At 41.1% G+C, this 19,373-nt stretch overlaps 2 protein-coding genes across 3 annotated transcripts; one reads left to right on the top strand and one right to left on the bottom strand.

Moving 5' to 3' along the window:
* Positions 1-4,406: 4,406 nt before the first annotated feature.
* On the top strand, positions 4,407-11,317 carry rnmt (RNA (guanine-7-) methyltransferase). Of its 2 annotated transcripts, none has more exons than XM_083982049.1 (11): positions 4,407-4,449; positions 6,118-6,341; positions 6,432-6,561; positions 6,797-6,922; positions 7,718-7,833; positions 9,010-9,191; positions 9,347-9,511; positions 9,620-9,737; positions 10,757-10,858; positions 10,952-10,985; positions 11,114-11,317. In XM_083982049.1, exons 2-11 carry the CDS (start codon positions 6,126-6,128, stop codon positions 11,149-11,151), a joined length of 1,227 nt encoding a protein of 408 aa, XP_083838175.1. In that variant the 5' UTR covers positions 4,407-4,449; positions 6,118-6,125; the 3' UTR covers positions 11,152-11,317. The 2 variants fall into 2 exon arrangements, with proteins under 2 accessions (XP_083838175.1, XP_083838176.1); XM_083982050.1 differs by lacking the exon at positions 4,407-4,449 and adding an exon at positions 4,718-4,735.
* A 3,664-nt stretch (positions 11,318-14,981) lies between these two features.
* Positions 14,982-18,027, bottom strand: LOC310993640 (uncharacterized protein). Its single transcript, XM_083982054.1, has 4 exons — positions 18,011-18,027; positions 17,363-17,416; positions 16,574-17,073; positions 14,982-16,406 (listed from the first exon to the last, which is right to left on the bottom strand). The coding sequence occupies exons 2-4, from the start codon at positions 17,383-17,385 to the stop codon at positions 15,907-15,909; spliced, it is 1,023 nt and encodes a 340-aa protein (XP_083838180.1). The 5' UTR covers positions 17,386-17,416; positions 18,011-18,027; the 3' UTR covers positions 14,982-15,906.
* Positions 18,028-19,373: the final 1,346 nt, after the last annotated feature.

Below are 19,373 nucleotides of genomic sequence, written 5' to 3' on the forward strand. Positions count from 1 at the left end.
ATAACAGACGTAGATAGAAAAGACGCAGAAGATAGATACAGCAGATACAGGGAGTAGATACAGTAGACACAGGAGGTAGATTTAGTATAGTTAAGGTAGATACAGTAGATAACGGACGTAGCTAGAAAAGACACAGAAGATAGATAGGGTGGAGCGAGTATGGTTGAGACATGTGTACAGTTGAAACACCCTTAATATCTTGCCAGCGCTGCAAGGCTGAGCCACCATTTTTACTCAGCAAATGCATATTAGCATCCTCTTTGGTTGTGGGAAATTTGAATAGTTTTAGCATCTCCAGTCCAAAGATATCAGCAAAAGTCTTTTTACTAGGGTAAGAATTTCACTTTACCATGTCCCTTCCACAACGAATAGCTTATTATCCTTTTGTGACCATCAAACATAACTTACATCATTGCAAACGTTATTTTGTGCCCTAAAAACTCACATACGTATTTCATGCTATCGTAGCATGTTAGGTCACTGCACAATCTAGAGAAATACACAAAGTGGTCAGCGAGGTACAGTTGGGACACAACGTCTCAACTGTACCCTGATAGAGTTCTATTACATCACATCACTGTTAAAGGGATAGTTCACCCTAGAATGTTATTTCGCTCATTATCTACTCACCCTCATGTTGACTAAGGGCTGGAAGAATTATCAGAGTCCACCGTCCCTTCTCTTAGTTACAGGGGGTCTCGGCGTAGCAGTGAATTTCAATGCAACGGTTGCAAAGGGACACCAGAGCTCTTCGTAAAAAAACACACACAAAAAAACATCCAAATACCTCCATGATGCTCGTATGTAATGTCCGTCTTGTGCTGAAGCCCCAAATTGCGTAATTGTCCCGAAAAAAATTAAATAAGTCTATATTTTAAGCTTGTTTGTAGCGGAAGCTTCTCGTCTTCTTCTTCTTCTCCTCTTCCTGGTCCGTCCAAATATCGCGTGATTTGCGCCGGCGTCAGTGCGGTTACTGCGAATCACGCGATATTTGGACGGACCAGGAAGAGGAGAAGAAGAAGAAGACGAGAAGCTTCCGCTACAAACAAGCTTAAAATATAGACTTATTTAATTTTTTTTTCGGGACAATTACGCAATTTGGGGCTTCAGCACAAGACGGACATTACATACGAGCATCATGGAGGTATTTGGATGTTTTTTTGTGTGTGTTTTTTTACGAAGAGCTCCGGTGTCCCTTTGCAACCGTTGCATTGAAATTCACTGCTACGCCGAGACCCCCTGTAACTAAGAGAAGGGACGGTGGACTCTGATAATTCTTCCAGCCCTTAGTCAACATGAGGGTGAGTAGATAATGAGCGAAATATCATTCTAGGGTGAACTATCCCTTTAAGTTGTGCATTGTAGGCTACGATAACATGTTATAAGTCATAATAAGACCAAAAACACAAAGAAAATGGGAAAAAAAACTAATATTTGTGATACCTGAACAGTGTTATATTAATATATACTATTAACATTATAATTTTATGTGATGTAATAATATTTATATTAATAATACAAGAATATTCCATTGTTTTTAATTTTGATGAAGAGGAATACATTCATTTTGAAATATCTTGTCAAATTGTCATTTAAAAAAAAGTTTATTGCATTTACAATTGATGTTCAGTCATCATCAATGGTTTTCAATGGTGTCTCAACTGTACCAAGGTACCGTCTCAACTGTACACGTATGGGGTATGGTTGAGACGGGACCATGGTAAAAATGCACCTCATGTTTATGACCTGATTGTGGAAAAAATAAACAAATAATAAATTATATTCTTCAATAATAACTTAGTATACAAACAAATTAAACAGCATATGAAAAATCACTTATTTTCAGTGTATCGTTTTTTTGCAATATCTATTCAAAAATTGAAAATCAAAAAGTGTCTCAAACGTACTCGGTCTACCCTACAGTAGAGATAGGAAGTAGATACAGTAGAAACAAGAGGTGGGTACAGTAGGAGGTAGATACAATAGACACAGGAAGTAGTAGATAGAAAAGATGCAGAAGAGAGGTACAGTAGATACAGGAAGTAGATACAGTAGACATGAGGTAGATACCAAAGACACAGAAGATAGGCTAGAGTAGAGACAGGAAGTAGAATCAATAGAGATGGGAAGCAGATAAAGTAGACACAGATACAATAGACACTGTATAGATAGATACAGATAGATACAGATGATGCAGGAGATAGAGTAGACATGGAGAATAGATACAGTGCAGACGCAGGAAGAAGGTAGGCTACAGTCCAGTAGATAGCTACAGAGAGTACATACAAAAGACAAACAGGGAGGAGGGACAGTGGATAGTCAACACAGGAAGTTGGAGCATTAGACACAGGAAGAAGACACAGTTAATGTTAAAGTAGATACAATCACACAGTAAATACAGAACGTAGACACAGTAGAAAAGAAAAGTGAACGAATATGTCATTCATCATCTCATCTTCGGGGAATGGAGTTAGAAATCAGAATTAAAATCTAACGCTGTCACCTGTTCCTGTGGACGTTTCATCCGACTCCACCTGTTGCCTTCTCTCTATTGTGTGTCACAGTAAAGTGCTAGTAGGCTATCTACTTATTAATTATATTGATGATTCAGTAATAATCTTTATAATAATAATAATAATAATAATATAATAATAATAATCCCTTAACAGTGCATTTTTTCCTCATCTGTCTCCACTGATCTGTTGTTTTCCCCTGAATCAGGAGGTTAAAGGTAAAACGACTTCAAGGTTGAGCTGGATGTTTACTGTACCTGATGTGTCACCCGAGCAGACAGATGACCTTCTGAGGACGTGGCCCCTGAGATGTTTCCTTTTCATTAAAGTGAATAACTCAGACTGCTATCAGTGGTCTGGATTCCTGTGAGGTGAATTGATCTTTAAGTCTAGCCGGTAAAGTTCTGGCTGGACCGGACAGTGTTGAGCCGGAGTGTCTGCCAGCAAAGTAATAAGTTTTATCTCTCAGATCTCCATCAGCAGGATGAATTACAGACATACCAGACAGGATCATTGTATGAAACTGATCCAGGGTCGGTTGATATGAAACTGGAGCACACTGTGTCTGTCGGCATCAACTCATCCAGGATGAATCAACCCCCAGTCCAAAACACCAACATCAACCGAACACTCATATGGTCACAAGGATCAGACACATTTAGTCTGAGGGTGACACAGTTTCAGTTTAACCGCCTGAATGCTGATGAAGCTTCAGTTTAAGTGAGATGACTCCAGGTGAGCAGGAAACTTCATCAGTTTAATTTTATAGTGAGGTTGATTCTCTTGGTTTTAATTAATTGTTTAGTTAAAAACTTAAGATTGTACGAGGTCTTTTTTGATTCTTATTACCTGTCTGATTGCAGATTACAACTAACTCATGTAAATATATATATATGATACAGATAACCTAAACACCTTTCAACATGGAAAAACCTGCTATGGTTGCTCCCACATTTTCTTTAAAATCTGCTGCTGTTAAAAGCTGTTTAAATGTGTACTGCAGTACACTGTCAATCTTGACCTGTCAGCAATGCTGCTGTGGTCAGACATGGAACTTCTCAATCAACTGATCCCTGAAACATTTAACAGTAATATAGTTTTCAATTAAAAAAAAAAATATTATAATTTAATATGATTAAATGTTATGTTAATCAACTGGTATCAAAGACAAACTTAAATTTGTCAGGTAGACTTTGCTGAGACAGAGAAACAATAAAACACAAAGTTCGAGGTTTTATTGATCACTCTTTTTGACAGGGCAATTTGAAAATCCTGATGTTGGGTTAGGGTTAAGGGTATTGGCAGATTTACAGCACCGCTCGCTGGATCTTTACTGTCACTACACTGTGTATGGCTACTACTACTATGACGCTGTAAAAACAAAACAAAACAAAACAAAACAAACAAATATAACAGTGTAAACACATAAAATACATTTTCATCAGAAGATAAGGCTACTGGAATAAATTAACTTTACAGTAGTAAGGTAAAATCACTAGGCTATTAATGGAGGACACTTACATAGTTGTATTAAATGATTCACAAAATCCTCTACTAAAATAATAAAATTGTATTAGGATAGTAAAAATATACAAAAAACACAAACATAACACAAAATTATTTGGACAATGGTCTGAACTAACCAACCCCCATTAGAGAAAAGATAATCTAAATCTGATTAAATTATATCATGGCCTTATATATATATATATATATATCAGATGATAAATTACTAATGAATACAGTGATTCATACAATTATCAATAATATTAGTCGAACAGTTCATGAAAATTATGTTGTGTAGTAGCAATTATCATACTAATCAGATCAAATCCCAGGATTTGTTTAAATCGCTGCGTCTCTGATGTGACGCAGAAATATGACGTATGCACCGCCGGAAGCTATTCAGAGCGCACGCGCCCTGTCTGGAGAACTCGTAAGTTGGTTGTTTTCTTCGGCTTTGACACAAATGTGAGCGTTTGTAGAGAGTTTCACTGTTCGTCTGTCGTCAGCGGACCGGTTTAAACCCGGCCCGTGTTTCCGTCCGGCCGTGGTTAGTCTCGTCCGTGGAGAAAACACCGGTGTTTTGTGTAACTGTGGTCATGCTCGGTGTTAGCATGCTAACAGCTAACAACAGTTTGCAGCGGAAACATCGGAGCAGCTCAGTGAAGGTTTTAATTAACTGAAGGATTGAAAGGGAAAAAAAAGCCAGCAACAGACCGGTAGGACTAGTTACATGTGTCTGATCCTGTTACACTCAGGTGTGAACTTCCTGTTGAGCTCAGCGTGACAGTAATGAGACGGATCTTCATCATCTTAACTTCAGAGTCAATAATCGGTTCTGCTTGTCAATGTGAAGGCCACAAGAAACTGAATTTTCTTGTAGATAGAAAACTTATCTTTAACACAGATGAAGACTTTGGTGAACATACATATTTTCTGCAGCAGTAAAAGTAATTGAAGTGTTGTATTGGGTCAAATCGATAGGACAACAGTGATTGTGAATTGCTGTAACAGGCGAAGACAGACAGACCAGTTTTTCAAGGGTTAATGCAGATGTTGAAAAATGTTTCACATGTATAGTTCATGGAGACTCCTGGGTAATGATCGTCCAATATGGATTTTTCAGTTTTCAGTTATATAAAACGTAACCTATCATGTTACATTACATCGGTTAACTCTGTCTGTCTGTTTACAGTGCATTCATTTTAGATAAAACATGTGCGTAGTTATATTTACAACTAAAAAACGTAGAAATGAGAGATAAATAAAGCTTCAGTGCACTTGAGAGAACAAAAAATGTTGTAGGCTTGTGTAAATAATAAAAAGGAAGTGAACAATATTATCATAATATTTTGCAAAGGTTGCAGCATCTCTTTGTTTTTAGTTGCTATTAAAGCAGAAGTGAGTGATATATTTGTGTTAATATAAGTCTTAAATAGTTATATCTTCCGACAGCAATCACTTACATAGAGTGTTTGGACTGAAACACGGGTCTCTCAGTCCCTCTGCTCTGCTCTGAGCCGAAGAGAAAACATTTATCGTATCCTACAGTTTTTATCCAATGAGGAGAGAGAACGGCATGCAGGGCTGTGTGTGCAGCCAAGGAACGCCGTGAATGTGGTGACGTAGCGACGAGGACTGTTATGGTGCGTTCAAGGAAACTCGTATTTTTCCGACCGTGAAGTGGTACCAGTTCGATCTGGTACGAGTTCACCGGTCGGAAGTTACGAGTGGCCGTTATAGTGACTTTCACCGGTAAAACAGGTCGGAAAAACACAAGTGGGTTGCCTGGAACGCTACAAAGTCGTAAGTTGTGACTTGAAGCTGTAATTTACGATTTCAAAAGCCTGCCTGGAACGCAGCATTAGCGAAAACGACCGGATCACTCACTTCTGCTTTAAGAGTGACTTCAACTTCAACTAAAGTTCACTATGTTGAGCTTGAATTGATCACATTAACCCTGTTGCCTGTTGATTTGTGGACAGCATTTTAACGATTGCCGGTATAAATAAAAATGTCATTAATCAAATGGCCCATTAATCGATCGACCACTAATCCCAAGACTCCTCCTCCGATGCGCCTTGTGATTTTGTGTTTCCAGACTGAACGATGGAACTTCAGTCCCTCAGGCCAGAAACGGTGAAAGAGGGAAGAGAGCGACAGAGTGACAGAGAGGAGGAGGACGGAGTGAGTGCAGGAGGAGGAGGAGGAGGAGGAGGAGGAGGAGAAGGAGGAGGAGGAGGAGGAGACGGAAAGAAGGCAGGGATGAAGAGAAGACATGAGGAAGAGCAGGAGGAGGAGGAGACCTCACCCACCAAGAGACAGGTACCGACTGATCAACCTATACTCTGACTTACTATTGATTTTTTGGCAATTGGCAGTGATTACTAATGGTGTGTGTTATTGATCCGTCAGGTGTTGGATCACAGTGTGAAGGTGGCCAGTCACTACAACAGCCTGCAGGAAGTCGGTCTGGCCGCTCGAAGCCGGAGTCGAATCTTCTTCATGAGGAACTTCAACAACTGGCTGAAGAGCGTCTTGATAGGTAACTGATAAATAATAATCAGAACTGTCAATCAGTTCATCCGTCCACACTGTGCAGCACCAGATATTATCAATCAACACATCTTCCTCGGCTCAGAGAATTCAGTTCACCGTCAAGGAAGTTATGGATTGACGTACACATTGAAAAGCCCATGGGACTTCCTGGTTAATTAAAGATACATAAAAAAAAAAAGGAAGTAAGTTGATCGGCTGTTTATTTGATTGTTGATTGACAGGTGAGATCCTGGAGAAGGTGCGAGATGCAGGGACTCGGGAAATATCTGTGTTGGACCTTGGCTGTGGGAAAGGAGGAGACCTGCTGAAGTGGAGGCGAGGCGGGATCGATCACCTGGTCTGTGCAGGTAATCAACTGGTTATTATTGTCTGTTCCTCTGATCAGGAGAGTGTGTGTCTATAGCCGTTTTCCCACTAAAATTAGCGGGTCGACCCGCTAACAATCGGCATTTGGCCCCTTTCCCATTGACCCATTGACCCCCCGCTGGGAGATCAGACAGAGCATAAACCAGTTGCCCTGCTCTCATCCGCGGTGCAAGATTCACCGTCATGCCACAGCTGTCGGCCGCAGAGTGTGAGGTCTGTCGGCCGAGGCAGACCTGCTGGCTGACCTGCTGGCTGACCTGCTGGCTGACCTGCGGAGCACCAGGACCGCGGAGGACAGCAACTCTGCCGCGGCCGTATGACGGACGTCCGTAAATTACGTCATCACGTAAATTAGCGGGTTTGGCGTTCCCACTGCAAGCCGATTGGAGCTGATTTTAACCCGGGTTGGTGCGCCTTTCCCACTGCCACCAAAAGCCGATTGTTAGCGGGTTTAAACTGGTTTTTTGGCCAGTGGGAAAGGGGTAGATGTGTGTTTTTTGGGGGGGGCAGTGGCTCAGACAGTGTGGATTTACCTGCAGGAGCATTTAGAGGCTACTACTCACAGCTCAACCATAATCTATCATCTTTATGTCAGTAATGTATGAATTGAAAATGTCCACGCTTGGAACAAATAAAAATGAAATAATGAATCCCTGACACTGGAACAAACTAATCATATCTCTGTAGAGAGCCTAATAAAATGTAACGTTGATAATTACCAGCTAACGGGGTCTTGTTGTACATACGATTAACAGTCAGTGACGTGTTTGTTTCAGACATAGCAGCGGTATCTGTGGAGCAGTGTCAGAGTCGTTACGAAGAGATGAGGAGGAAAAGTCACGCAAACGAGAAGATCTTCAGCGCTCAGTTCATCACAGCAGACTGCTCCAAGGTAAGATTTACAACACGCAGATCAGTTTCCACAAACCAGAGTAGAACAACAATGCCTGAATATGTTTTCCCATAATCCATGTTGTAAACTGTTTTCCTTGTCTGTGCACAACATCAGTGACTCAATGAAAATATTTACCTGGAAAATCCTGCTGATCTTTTCAGTTGTCATATCTTCCTTCTTCAGAGTCACACGTTTGGTTCCTCTAAACAATACTAAATAATACACAATGATATAGCTGATTAATGGATCGTGGTTCGGACCCATCGTGGCGGCTAACAAGCAAATGTATCTTTGCTAACGCTCGTTACCAAACCTCCGGGTCACGTAAACCCGAACAATTAAAGGGAGAATGAGGAGTTTCGGAAAGCGAAATGTTTTCACACTACATTTCCCATGAGCCTCCGCGCGCACGGTGAAATTCTTGGACCGGCGCAAGACGGACGAAAGTGGAAACATTTGCCAAGAATGTTTTCATTGATCAAGAACGAATTTGGAGGTTTGAAGACGATCAGATACCGTCGTAGTTCCAACCATAAACGGCGATTTGCCGGCGTTATTCCCATGACCCGCTGGGCAGCGTCTGCGAAACCGAAAGCAGGAAATGCTGGGCGAGTCAACCACTAAATAATAATATCAAAATAACTATAAAGACAAAAAGATATTGAAAATGGACCCATTAACAAGTGGTAACGTAGATTCATCCACATAAAAATGAGACGCTTTTATAACCAAATACAAACTTCTCAAGGTCTCTTAATTATTAAAATCAAATTTTAGTTTTTCCATTTTGTATTTATTTTTGTAAGTATTACAGTATTACAGTTAAGTTTTTTGGCTTTTCATGCCTTTATTAGATAGAATGGTTGCGAGAGACAGGAACTGGGGAGGCAGAGAGAGGGGGAATGACGTGCAGGAAAGGGCTTCTGTTTTTTTGTGTTGGATGAAAAAAAAAAAAAAAAAAAAAATAATCAGTCGCATTTGAATTTTTAAAATTTTGATTGCCCATTGAAAAGGGAAAGAACGAATGATACACGGATTGAGACAAACTGTTTGTAAAAATTGGCTATCCAAATAAAATTGCCTTGCTTTGACTTGTCTGGATTATCAGAAGTTTTCTTTTGCGTCACTTGCAGAGATGTACCTGTAACTGTATGCTGTGATGTGTGTGTGCAGGAGGCTCTGTCAGAGAAGCTGGATCAGCCTGAGCTGAAGTTTGACATCTGCAGTTGTCAGTTTGTTTATCATTACTCATTTGAGAGTGAACAGAAGGCGAACATGATGCTGAAAAACGCCTGCGAGCGTCTGAAACCCGGAGGTTACTTCATTGGAACGACACCAGACGCCTTCGAACTCGTGTAAGAAAACAAAAGTTGAATGTTTTAAGATCTATAAATAAAAGACGCAACACATTTATATGATGTTCTCTAATCCATGCTTTGACCTCACAGCAGATTCGTGGTGTTTTGTCACAATAACACCTCTGCTGTCTTTTTTTTATCGTTCTTTACAGGAAACGTTTGGAGGCGTCGGACTCTCTGTCGTTTGGTAACGAGGTTTTCAAAGTTTCCTTTCAGTCCAAAGGTTCCTATCCTCTGTTTGGGTGTCAGTATCACTTCAGCCTTGAGGAAGTGGTCGACGTTCCAGAGTTCCTCGTCTACTTTCCTCTTTTTGAACAGTAAGATTAGATTTTTAGTGCAGAAAATATTTCACTTCTATAAATTCCTAATATTTGACATCTTTCACTGACTCTACTGTGGCTCTACTTTTTCTGTGTCTGCGACAGCATGGCGAAACGTTACAACATGCGTCTGGTGCTGAAGCAGAGATTCTCTGAGTTCTCTGAGGAGAAACTGAAGAAGGATCATCATCGCAGCCTCATGATGAAGATGATGGCTCTGGAGGTGACTGTCAATGTATTATCAATCGGTGTTCAATGATAAACATAGTCTGAGGAGGTACAATTATTAGTTATCAGTCAACGATCAGTTATAAATATTGACTCTGCGGTCTGTTACAGAACATGGGTTTGGTGAGTAAAGCTTTGGCTTTTCTGTTCTGTGGCAGGTTTTCTTTCAGTCTCATCTTATAGACTATATAATACTCTGTTCTATTTTTTGTTTCAGAGATGAAGGTTCATAACTATAGAGAGCCGAAGCGGAAGTGAAGCTCGCCATGGGACCTCAATTTGGAATGTGTATGTAAGTGAATGGGAGTCAAAATTTTATTACGTGATCCGATTAAATTGTGTCATGAGAAAAAAATATGACCTTAACCTACTTCAAATGTCGCATTTCAAGCCAAAATATCAGCAGTTTGTCGTAAAACGGCAACGGCAGAATGTATTTTGTGGGAAGACCGCTCTACGGACTACAGATCTGGTGTCCCACAAAAAATACGTCACCAACTGACACGGGAAAGGGCGGCATTTGGTGTGTGACGTCACCTACGCGACTTGTAGTCTTTCTGGTTACGGATTCTTCAGATTTTTATTTTACAAATAGTTTTACAACAAACTGCTGATTTCTCGGCATGAAACGCAATGTTTTAAACAGGTTAAGGTCATTTTTTTCTCAAGGCACAATTCAATCGGATCACGAAATAAAAGTTTGACTCCCGTTCACTTACATGGAGATTTTTTCCGAATTGAGGTCCCATGGCGACCGTTACTTCCTGCTTCCGCTTAGGCTGTCTTTCACACATGAATCTCTCTAGCTTCACTGGATTAAAACTGATTTTGTTTTCATTCTTTACCTGTCGGACCATTGAACCGAGGCTCTGTTGTGGCTTTTTGTGTTCCTCATACTTGGAGTTGAGGTTCAGTAACAGATTTTAGAGTTACATTTTGAGTAAATTAAACATCCAAAAGCCGATGTTCCTGTGCACTGAACATGTCGGTAACAAGCCGAGTTGTTATTTTCAGCCGTTTCCCAGTGAGGACGGAGGTCGACAGGTTACGGACAGCAGAGGAGAGTACGGCCACGCTAAAGAGCACAGCAGCAAAGCCGGAGTCAGACAACCACTGGTGAGTGAGCGGACAGTATATAAGACTTCAGTCTGGTTCTGTCTGGTTTGGTCCAGTTTTATCTAACAGCACCACTTGTTTGTTTTTGTGCAGGGCACTCTAAGCAGATCGGAGTGGGAAGCTACCAGTAAGTTTCATCATTAACTTCAACTGCTTAACAATGTGCTTGGTGAATCAGTAAATAAATAAAACAATCCTTGACTAAAGTGATGATAATTACCCCAAACTTACACCTGCCCTTTCTGTTCTGTCCAGGTATCTATCTGGTGTTTGTCTTCCAGAAGATGTCGTGATCCCTAAAACGTCTTATTGTCTGACTCACCTGCTCCTCATCAGCTCACCTGTTCCCCATCTTGTGTGTGCATACAGTGTTTACCTGTTTTCTTTTTAAATCAGCTTTTGATAAAGTATGAACTGTTTAGTTTTGTTGAAATGAATTAAAACTAAATTTAAAGCCGATTCTTCGTATCTTTGTCTTTGTCAGAACAAATAGAGAGGATTTTCTTTCCTCTTTTTTTAAAGTATATTTTTGAGCTTTTTGCATGTTAATCGGTAGGATAGTTGAGAGAGACAGGAAATGGGGAGGCAGATGACATGCAGCAAAGATTTGGAATTCGAACTGGGGCTGGCTGCAGCAAGGACTGTAGTCTCGTCTCTGCATACGTGGCCTCTGCTCAACCCACTGAGCTATAGTGCGCCCCTTAGTGTGGATTTTCTATGCTGCAGAGTTTCCCTTGGATACAAAATCAAACAGACTTTGTCATGTCATGTGTTAAAGTCATCAGGAAGTACATTAAAGGTCAAGAGTGGATTTTCAAAGTGTACCCTTACCTTAAATTTTATTTTGCACCTTTAGTCCAATCCAGCCTCGGTTCCAAGTCATTAGGTGGGACTGTTCCTGACATATTTCAAATGAAATGATGAAATGATAGTGTAAGGACTTCTTCAAGGGAGAGGCTCCTGTTTGTTAAGGTAAATGAAAACATAAAAGATGTGTCAGGTTGTGTGTGTGTCAACCAACACATACTAGAGCTAAGATATGTGGTTTTCTAAGGGGTTTTACTACAACCCCAGTAAGTAGTTGAACCAGAGGAAGGTGTGTAAGTATTCCTTTTAATTTGACAGGACAAAAGGGATATGACGCACAGCAAAGGACTGCCAGGTGGGATCGAACCCGTTGCCGTTGCAGCAAGGACTACCTATCGGGTGCCTGCTCTCCTAAGTGAGCTTTACACGGTTTTTTGGCCTGTGTTATTATTACTGTGAACATAATATTACAGAATGGCTACACATGTGATGTCATTCAGCTTTGACAATTACACACCATAAACATAATTTCATTTTTTTTGTGTACATAGAATGCACAACATAAATATGTAACAATAAAAGAAAAACAAACAACCAAAATTAACAAACCGGCAAATTAAAAACAAAACCAAAAAAAAACTGAAAAAAACAAATTAACAAACAATCCCACCCCCCCAACCCCTCATCTCCTCAGACCAACAGTGAGTGGGAATTAGATATTAGTATACCATGCCAAAAAAACAAACAGAAAACAACCAAACACGTTATTAGGTCATGTATGGTTTAGATTGTTGAAGGATTTCTTGAGACGAAAACGAATCGCGTCTCCATCTAGTGGTCGGATGTTGGAACTACAAGGCTTTGTCCCTTAAAGAGAACAGGCCACACTGCGAGGGGTTTGGAGCACAAGGGGCGTAAAAGAACTTACCCCTTAGAGCACGAGGGGCATAAGTGACATTTTCCAAATTTTACAGGAGAGCAAAAACAAACTTATGTCTATCCCGCTTCCCTAACCCACCACCCCTGGCAGAGTAGCCCACCCACCCAGGAATAGTCACCTGACACGCCCGTTAACGGCAGCTTTCCTCTTGTTGTAAATGACCTTTAAAGCAATACTTACCTTTCTGGAACTTTTGCACATTTCTTTGTCTAAGTTAAAATGCTATTAATAATCTGATGATACATTAAAATGTAAGAGAAACCCAACAGTGTTAAAAACTCATCATTTTTTCATTCTCATATAATTCTGAGAAAAGTCTGACCAATAATATTATTCGGTCCGATTAATAAGATTTGACGAGCGACCGAACCTATTAATATGTAATCACTTTGTGCACCCCTCTCCTCCTCTCCCCCCTCCCGACCAGGAAGAACGCTTATTGACAGAGCAGTAGCAGGACACAGAGAGGAGAGGAGGCTAGAGTCACAACACACACAAGAAAGAAGGTTTTTGGAAATAAATAGTTTTTTAAAAGACCAATAACTGCAGCCGCAGCTGGTCGTGGAGTTTCATGTCTGATATTGTAACGTTGATAGTGATCAGCCCCGAGTGATACGTAAACACAGGAAGTCACATGTAAAGCATCCAGTGCTAACGGCTAGGGGGCTAGGCTACTGTTAGCTCTGTGAGTTCTCAGCGGTCCGGACCCGGTGGAACTCCGGACCGGCGCGGCTCGACTCGGCTCGGTCTGGATTTATTTTCGGCCTGAACCAGCGCATCAGGTGGCGCTGGTCCGGCCGCCAGCCCGGCTCGTTGAGAACTGTAATCTGTAACAATCACTTCCCCTGCGTCTCCAGTAGCAGTAGGCTAACAACAGTTTATTATAAAACTCATCAGTCATCATCACTGAGTCCGTTTATACGGTTTAAAACTCCGGTGTTGTGTTTGTTTGTGTTGTTCCCGTTTCACTCGCGTTCCTGTTCTGTTTACCGTTGCCATGCCAACGCATGCAGCAGGGAGGGAGGGGGCTCGTGGAGATGCGGCTGGAGGGAGAGGTGGGTGGGACTTGTGAGGGAGGTGGAGCTGTTGATTTTCAAATGTTTGTGCTGTGCTGAGTGAAATGCCAGATCGGTAAGTATTGCTTTAATATGAGCATAGTATTTTTATAAATGTGTTTTTATGTTTACTTAGTAACATTCTTTAAAGCCAGGCTTTTATTTTTTATATATTAAGCAGACGGATATTCAGTGCTTTTATTTTGAAAGCGTCTCGCCGAGACCTCGTACACATCCGGTGCTTCGGAGTTTACCGGCAGAAGGAAAAGTGTGTCTGGTCTGCAAGGCAAAAGGAGTGTCTTCAATGCTAAAAGCAAGCAAAGTGTGCCTAACCCACATGAAACGCCCTAGCACCTGGCTAATAAGGGGCACAAGGTTTGTTTTGTTACCATTTCATGCTATATTTATGTCCGGCTCGAGTTTTGGTTGCCGTTGATATTTTCATGCATAAAGCGTATTGTGGTTAGCGGTAGCTACTATTAGCATCGGCAAGCTGCCGTGTCGGTCTGTATTGAAGTGAGATGAAGCTATAAGCTAACTCGTAGGTTGTTTTGGTAATGCAACAGGACGTATTTTGTCTGTTTTATATAAGGTCTGCTAAGGTTAAAAACTGTTTATTGGGTTAAAAACGAACGGTTAAAAATGCTAATTTCATGTCAAATATTGTTTTATATTGCACTCTATGGGAGGTTGTCTTTCAGTTAAAATGTGAATTTTCCCTCATGACTGTAACATCAATCGTAGCAGTTAAAATATATATATATATTTAAATTCATGGAGTAAAACCTGTGAGTCTACAATAAGTTTATTAGATAAAAAGAGAGTCAACTTACATGATTGTTTAAGATAAAGGCAGTTAAAGGTAATTTCAAGTAAGAGTAAAGGTAACTGTATTTTGTTTTCTTCTTTTCATAGCTCTTACGGTGTGTTTACATTGAATACGGTCCAAGGAATAAAACATTGTGAACCATCAGTTTGAGAGTCCGACCATCATTTAGCCGGGGATGCTACACTTGTTGATCTTGTTATTGGCTAGGTTCAATTTAAGGGTTTGGAAAAACAACCCTAGGGACCTGTTTACCTATTCTCAAGTGGACACAAAACTAGAATAACCCTTAAGAGCCTTAAAGATGTTGTGTGCGCTAATGCTTAGCTTTTTACATCATGGACAGCATCCCAGTAATAATTGAACTAAACCCTCAGACTCAAAGATGAGGATAACATTTCTCTTGTCTTTTAGGTTGAATTTTTATTGCAGAAATTCAGAGACAAAGCGGCATCAGAGCACACACACAACACAATTATCAAATCAATTTCTCCCTATGAATCAACCCTGCCTCTGATGAATAGGCTGCCGGATGGTTCAGGCTGAGGATTGAGGAATGAGCTAACTCTGACTCTAGTAGGCGGTTCTTCACCAGGCTAGGCCAACCCTGATGGCAGAGAGTGTGGGGACCACCCAAGACCAAATCACTGAGTGCAAGTCTTTCCCTTTTTTTCTCCAAGTTGAATGGCTAAGTTCTACAACTGCACCAGTTCTCGGGGTCCTCGCAGGAGTAGGGTCTGACCACCTTTGTTCTTGCGCCCGGTCCTGACACACACTCCTTCTTTCTCCATCATTCTTCAACGGTACTTCCCCCACTCAAATCTCTGCCACTTTTACTGACCTTGTGGCCTTTTCTCCTCGACCTGCCTCAGCCTGTCTCGCGGACACGTCACAGGTTCCTCATATCTTAACCTTTGTATCTAATGGTAAGAGGATGAGAAAGTGATGTGTTCTCTGCTGTATTGAGAGATATGGTGAAATCTGAACTGATGAAATACTTGCTGTAACTTGTTGAATAGGGAAGTAGGAGAGGCATTCCTGCTTCCCTCTTCAACAAGTTACAGCAAGTATCTGTGTTATCAAGCACATCACTTTCTCATCCTGATCTTACCATTAGATACAATTGCAAATCCCATATGACCATCTTTCCTTGTCTTTAACACTAGTCATCTAGATCATAATATCATAAAATAGCAAAAATCACAGGACACTTTATCAAAAAAAATTCCCTCTGAAGGCTGAGCCCGGGAACCTCAACCTGCTTTGACAATACCTATGACATGACTGTCAAATATCAGTGTTAATATAAAATGTTATCTTGAATAATAAAGTAGGCTACATGGTATCTTAAGTCAGGTCAACATCTTAATAGATGCACAAACAGCAAACTATGTCAAAGCAAAGATGGAGAGATTTGTAATCAAAATTCATCATGATCGGCACTGTCAGCAAGTTCTTTGAGTTTTCTTTGGTTTCTCTTCATGTTCTCCACCAGGCTCGGTATACCTTCCCTGTACAGCAGCTCATTCCCACTGATCTGAACCAGTTTTGTTGTCATCTCCTCCATCAGCTTCACCACAGGCCCCAGCAGGATGAGACGTCGGGTCTGCAGCTCGGCCACGCTCCCCACCCCGCTCAGCAGCCCCAGCTGAGTGACCGCTTGTCTCATTTTATCCTGAATATCAGCAACAACCCTACGCTTCTCAGACATGTCACGAAGTTTGGCTTCTGTCTCACGAATCTTATTGTCAGCTGCTGAGATGTCACGACGAGCTTGACTGATCAAGGAATTGTAGCGCTGCACTTCGTTATAATATGAGTTCACTGAGGATTCAGAGTTTCCTACTTCTCGACGAGCTGAGTCCACAGCATCAGAGTACTGGTTAAGGTCTATTTGACCAACACCAACCATAACTGCTCCTGAAATTAAAGGAGATTAATGATTAAACACATTTCTGACAAATATTGTGACAGAAAACTATAGGCTACAGCCTAACTATACAGTCCCCTTTTTCAATTCAGTGGGATACATACAGTGATCATTTTATTATGTTAAAAATAACTAATAACGTGGTGTATTCACTTACCAGCAATTGTACCAATAATTGGGATGAACATGATCCCAATCCCTGCATCTCGTACCCTCTGTGCTTCATCCCTCTTTGCTGTCATGTCACTCAGGGTGTTTTCTGCTGATTGCAGGTTTCTCCTGGCTGCCTCTAAAGCTTGGTTGTAACTGTTTAGAGTGGACTGGAGTGATGACAGCTGTATATTCAAATTATTCAACTCTTCAGTCTTCTGACTTTTCTGCTGTGCTAACTGACTCTGCTCTACAGTGAGAGTCTCAGTTGCCCTATCCACTTGTTCAAGCTTTGTTTTGGCCAAGCGCTCTGACTCTTCCATCTGCTGCTTCATGTTCATGATCTGTCGCCTGATATCATCAAAGGTCTGGGATTCAGGAAGGATCATGTCTGCTTTAATACTGAGAAGGAGCTCTGACACCGTTATGAAGGAAGAGAGTCCACTCTTCAGTGGTACAATCAGAGTCTCGGACAGACTCCTCAGCTCCACTTGCTGCCCTGCAGACCTGTGATGTAGACAGGAAAGGGTTAAAGCTTAGTTACATAACAGAAAGAGCTGAGGAGAGGCTACCGCGAAATTTTAATGTAATGGTAAATTCACCAAACAGATTAATTAGCCAGATTCACTTAAAATTCCAGTTCAATTCAATAGGTCTAATTAACAGAAATGAGAAATAATCATGATAAAATGAATTGTGTAACCAAACTCTCTGTGACATACAGCAGGCAATGGCATGGTTTAATATAGTACATGTGACAGTGTGAAATTTCAGTACAGTAAAGTCTAATACGTACCCATAATAAACAACACTATCCATGATCTCAAAGTTACAGCTGGATGCTTGATCTCTGCAAAATGAAAACAAATACTTATACAGGCGAAAAGTTGACAGAACGGTGTTGGAGGATGACCTGCTGAAGAATAAACACTAAAGACTGAAGGGAATGTGTTTGTCTGTCTGATTTGTATTAAGGATTTCCAGACGAAGACATCATCACAAAGCCTGGAAAGTGCAGGTTACAGGTCAAATACATATATTAACGTTTCCAAGTATAATTACAGAAATCTGTGTGATGCAGAGACCTCTGTGTAATATTTGATATCCAGCTCCTGTACCCAGTTTTCTCTTTGTTGGGGCCTCCCTCCTATACAGGGCTGCTTCCCCACTTCACCCCGTTTGTTGCTTTTCTATGTGTGTGTGTGTGTGTGTGTGTGTGCGACACAAGTGTGACACTTAAAGGCAGATTGAAAATGATATTTTCTTACAGTAACTTGCCCGTGCAAACAACAACAACAACAACAACAACAACATCTACACAACATATGTCTTGGATGCTAATTGACTGTAATATAAAATGATTTCAAAGAACTGTACTGCACTCACTGACTTCATGCTCACAATAACATAGACTGCAGATGTCCTAGATAGTTTGCACAATTACCTTTTATGGAGCCTCAGCTGTCCTGTCAGTGTTGATAGATACTGTACAAGCTTACACCAGGCTCTTATATTTACAGTGGTGCAGGAGGGGTTGGGCTAAAGGGGTGGGGGCAGTGATCATGTGATTTCTGGGGAAATGTTTTTTTCAACTGTCAGTGGTGAAATATCAACAGTCACCCCAGCTGAGTGACTGTTCGTCTAATTTTATCCTCTGTCTCTAGAGCTTCTTTGTAACTGCTTAGAGTGGACTGGAGGGACGACAGCTCTGTATTCAAGTTCTTTAACTCCTCAGTTTTCTGTTTTTTTCTGCTTTGCTAACTGACTCTGCTCTGCAGTGAGAGTCTCAGTTGCCCTATCCACCTGTTGAAGCTCTGTTTTGGCTAAACCCTCTGACTCTTCCATCTGCTGCTTCATGTTCTCAATCTGTTGTCTGATATCATCAAAGGTCTGGCAGTCAGGAGGAACCATGTCTGCTTCAATACTGAGGAGGATCTCTGAGACAGTGATGAAGGAAGAGAGTCCACTCTTCAGTGGTTAAATCAGAGCCTGGGCCAGACGCCTCAACTCCACATGTTGCCCTGCAGACCTGTGATGGGGGGGCAACCGCCATTCACCAGTCCGACATTGGCCTCTAATTGTCTAAATGGCAACACTTTATTTTCTATCAAACGTCCCGTCATTCAGACAATTTTTGATTTCTATGGTCGGAATGACGGTGTTTTTTTCTTTTTTACAATTCCTTTGATAGCATATTTTTTTCCCCAAAAAGATTTTGCACTGGTTGGGCTTGGGCAATGAATAAAGGAGTTGGTTAAGTTTACTAAAAAAGACCCGGTAGAGGCTAGACAGGCAGACTAGTCCCTGTCTGCGCTCTGCTGTGTAATTACGCACAACCATGTGTGTATTCCTCTATCAGCACGTCTTAAAGAAGGGAGTCACCTGTTGAGTAACGCATATTTCCTTATATTAAAGCCTTGTCGGAATGGTGGGACGTTCACGTGTCGGAATAGCGGTATGTCGAAGTGGTGGGATGTCTAAATGGTGAGATGTCGGAATGACAGCATTTAACCCCTGTGATGTAGAGGTCAGGAAAAGGTGAAAGCTTACTACTTAACAGAAAAATCTGAGGAGAGTCCACTGTTAAATTAGTGTGATGCTTAATTCACCAAATAGGGCCTACATCAGTTAAAAAAAACCAAAAACCAAACACTGTTAAAAAACATCAAAAACCTTAGGTAACAGTTGTGTGATGTCAGAGTTTTCTGTCCTGTAGCACTTGGTGAACTCTGAATCTACGGCCTGATGGAAGGACTTCAAACTTGGAGTGAAGACGGTGGATTTTGGATCTAGTCTTTCAGAGAAGC

The sequence above is a fragment of the Trachurus trachurus genome (assembly GCF_905171665.1).
Source record: "Trachurus trachurus genome assembly, chromosome: 11".
Lineage (NCBI taxonomy): Eukaryota > Metazoa > Chordata > Actinopteri > Carangiformes > Carangidae > Trachurus > Trachurus trachurus.

Coding starts and splice junctions, on each gene's coding strand:
- LOC310993640 (XM_083982054.1), bottom strand. CDS start 17,385: ATGGATAGTGTTGTTTATTATGG. Junction 17,074..17,362: donor GATAGTGTTGTTTATTATGG/GTACGTATTAGA, acceptor TCTACATCACAG/GTCTGCAGGGCAGCAAGTGG. Junction 16,407..16,573: donor AATTATTGGTACAATTGCTG/GTAAGTGAATAC, acceptor CTTTAATTTCAG/GAGCAGTTATGGTTGGTGTT.
- rnmt (XM_083982049.1), top strand. CDS start 6,126: ATGGAACTTCAGTCCCTCAGGCCAGAAACGGTGAAAGAGGGAAGAGAG. Junction 6,342..6,431: donor CCTCACCCACCAAGAGACAG/GTACCGACTGAT, acceptor TTGATCCGTCAG/GTGTTGGATCACAGTGTGAA. Junction 7,834..9,009: donor TCACAGCAGACTGCTCCAAG/GTAAGATTTACA, acceptor GTGTGTGTGCAG/GAGGCTCTGTCAGAGAAGCT.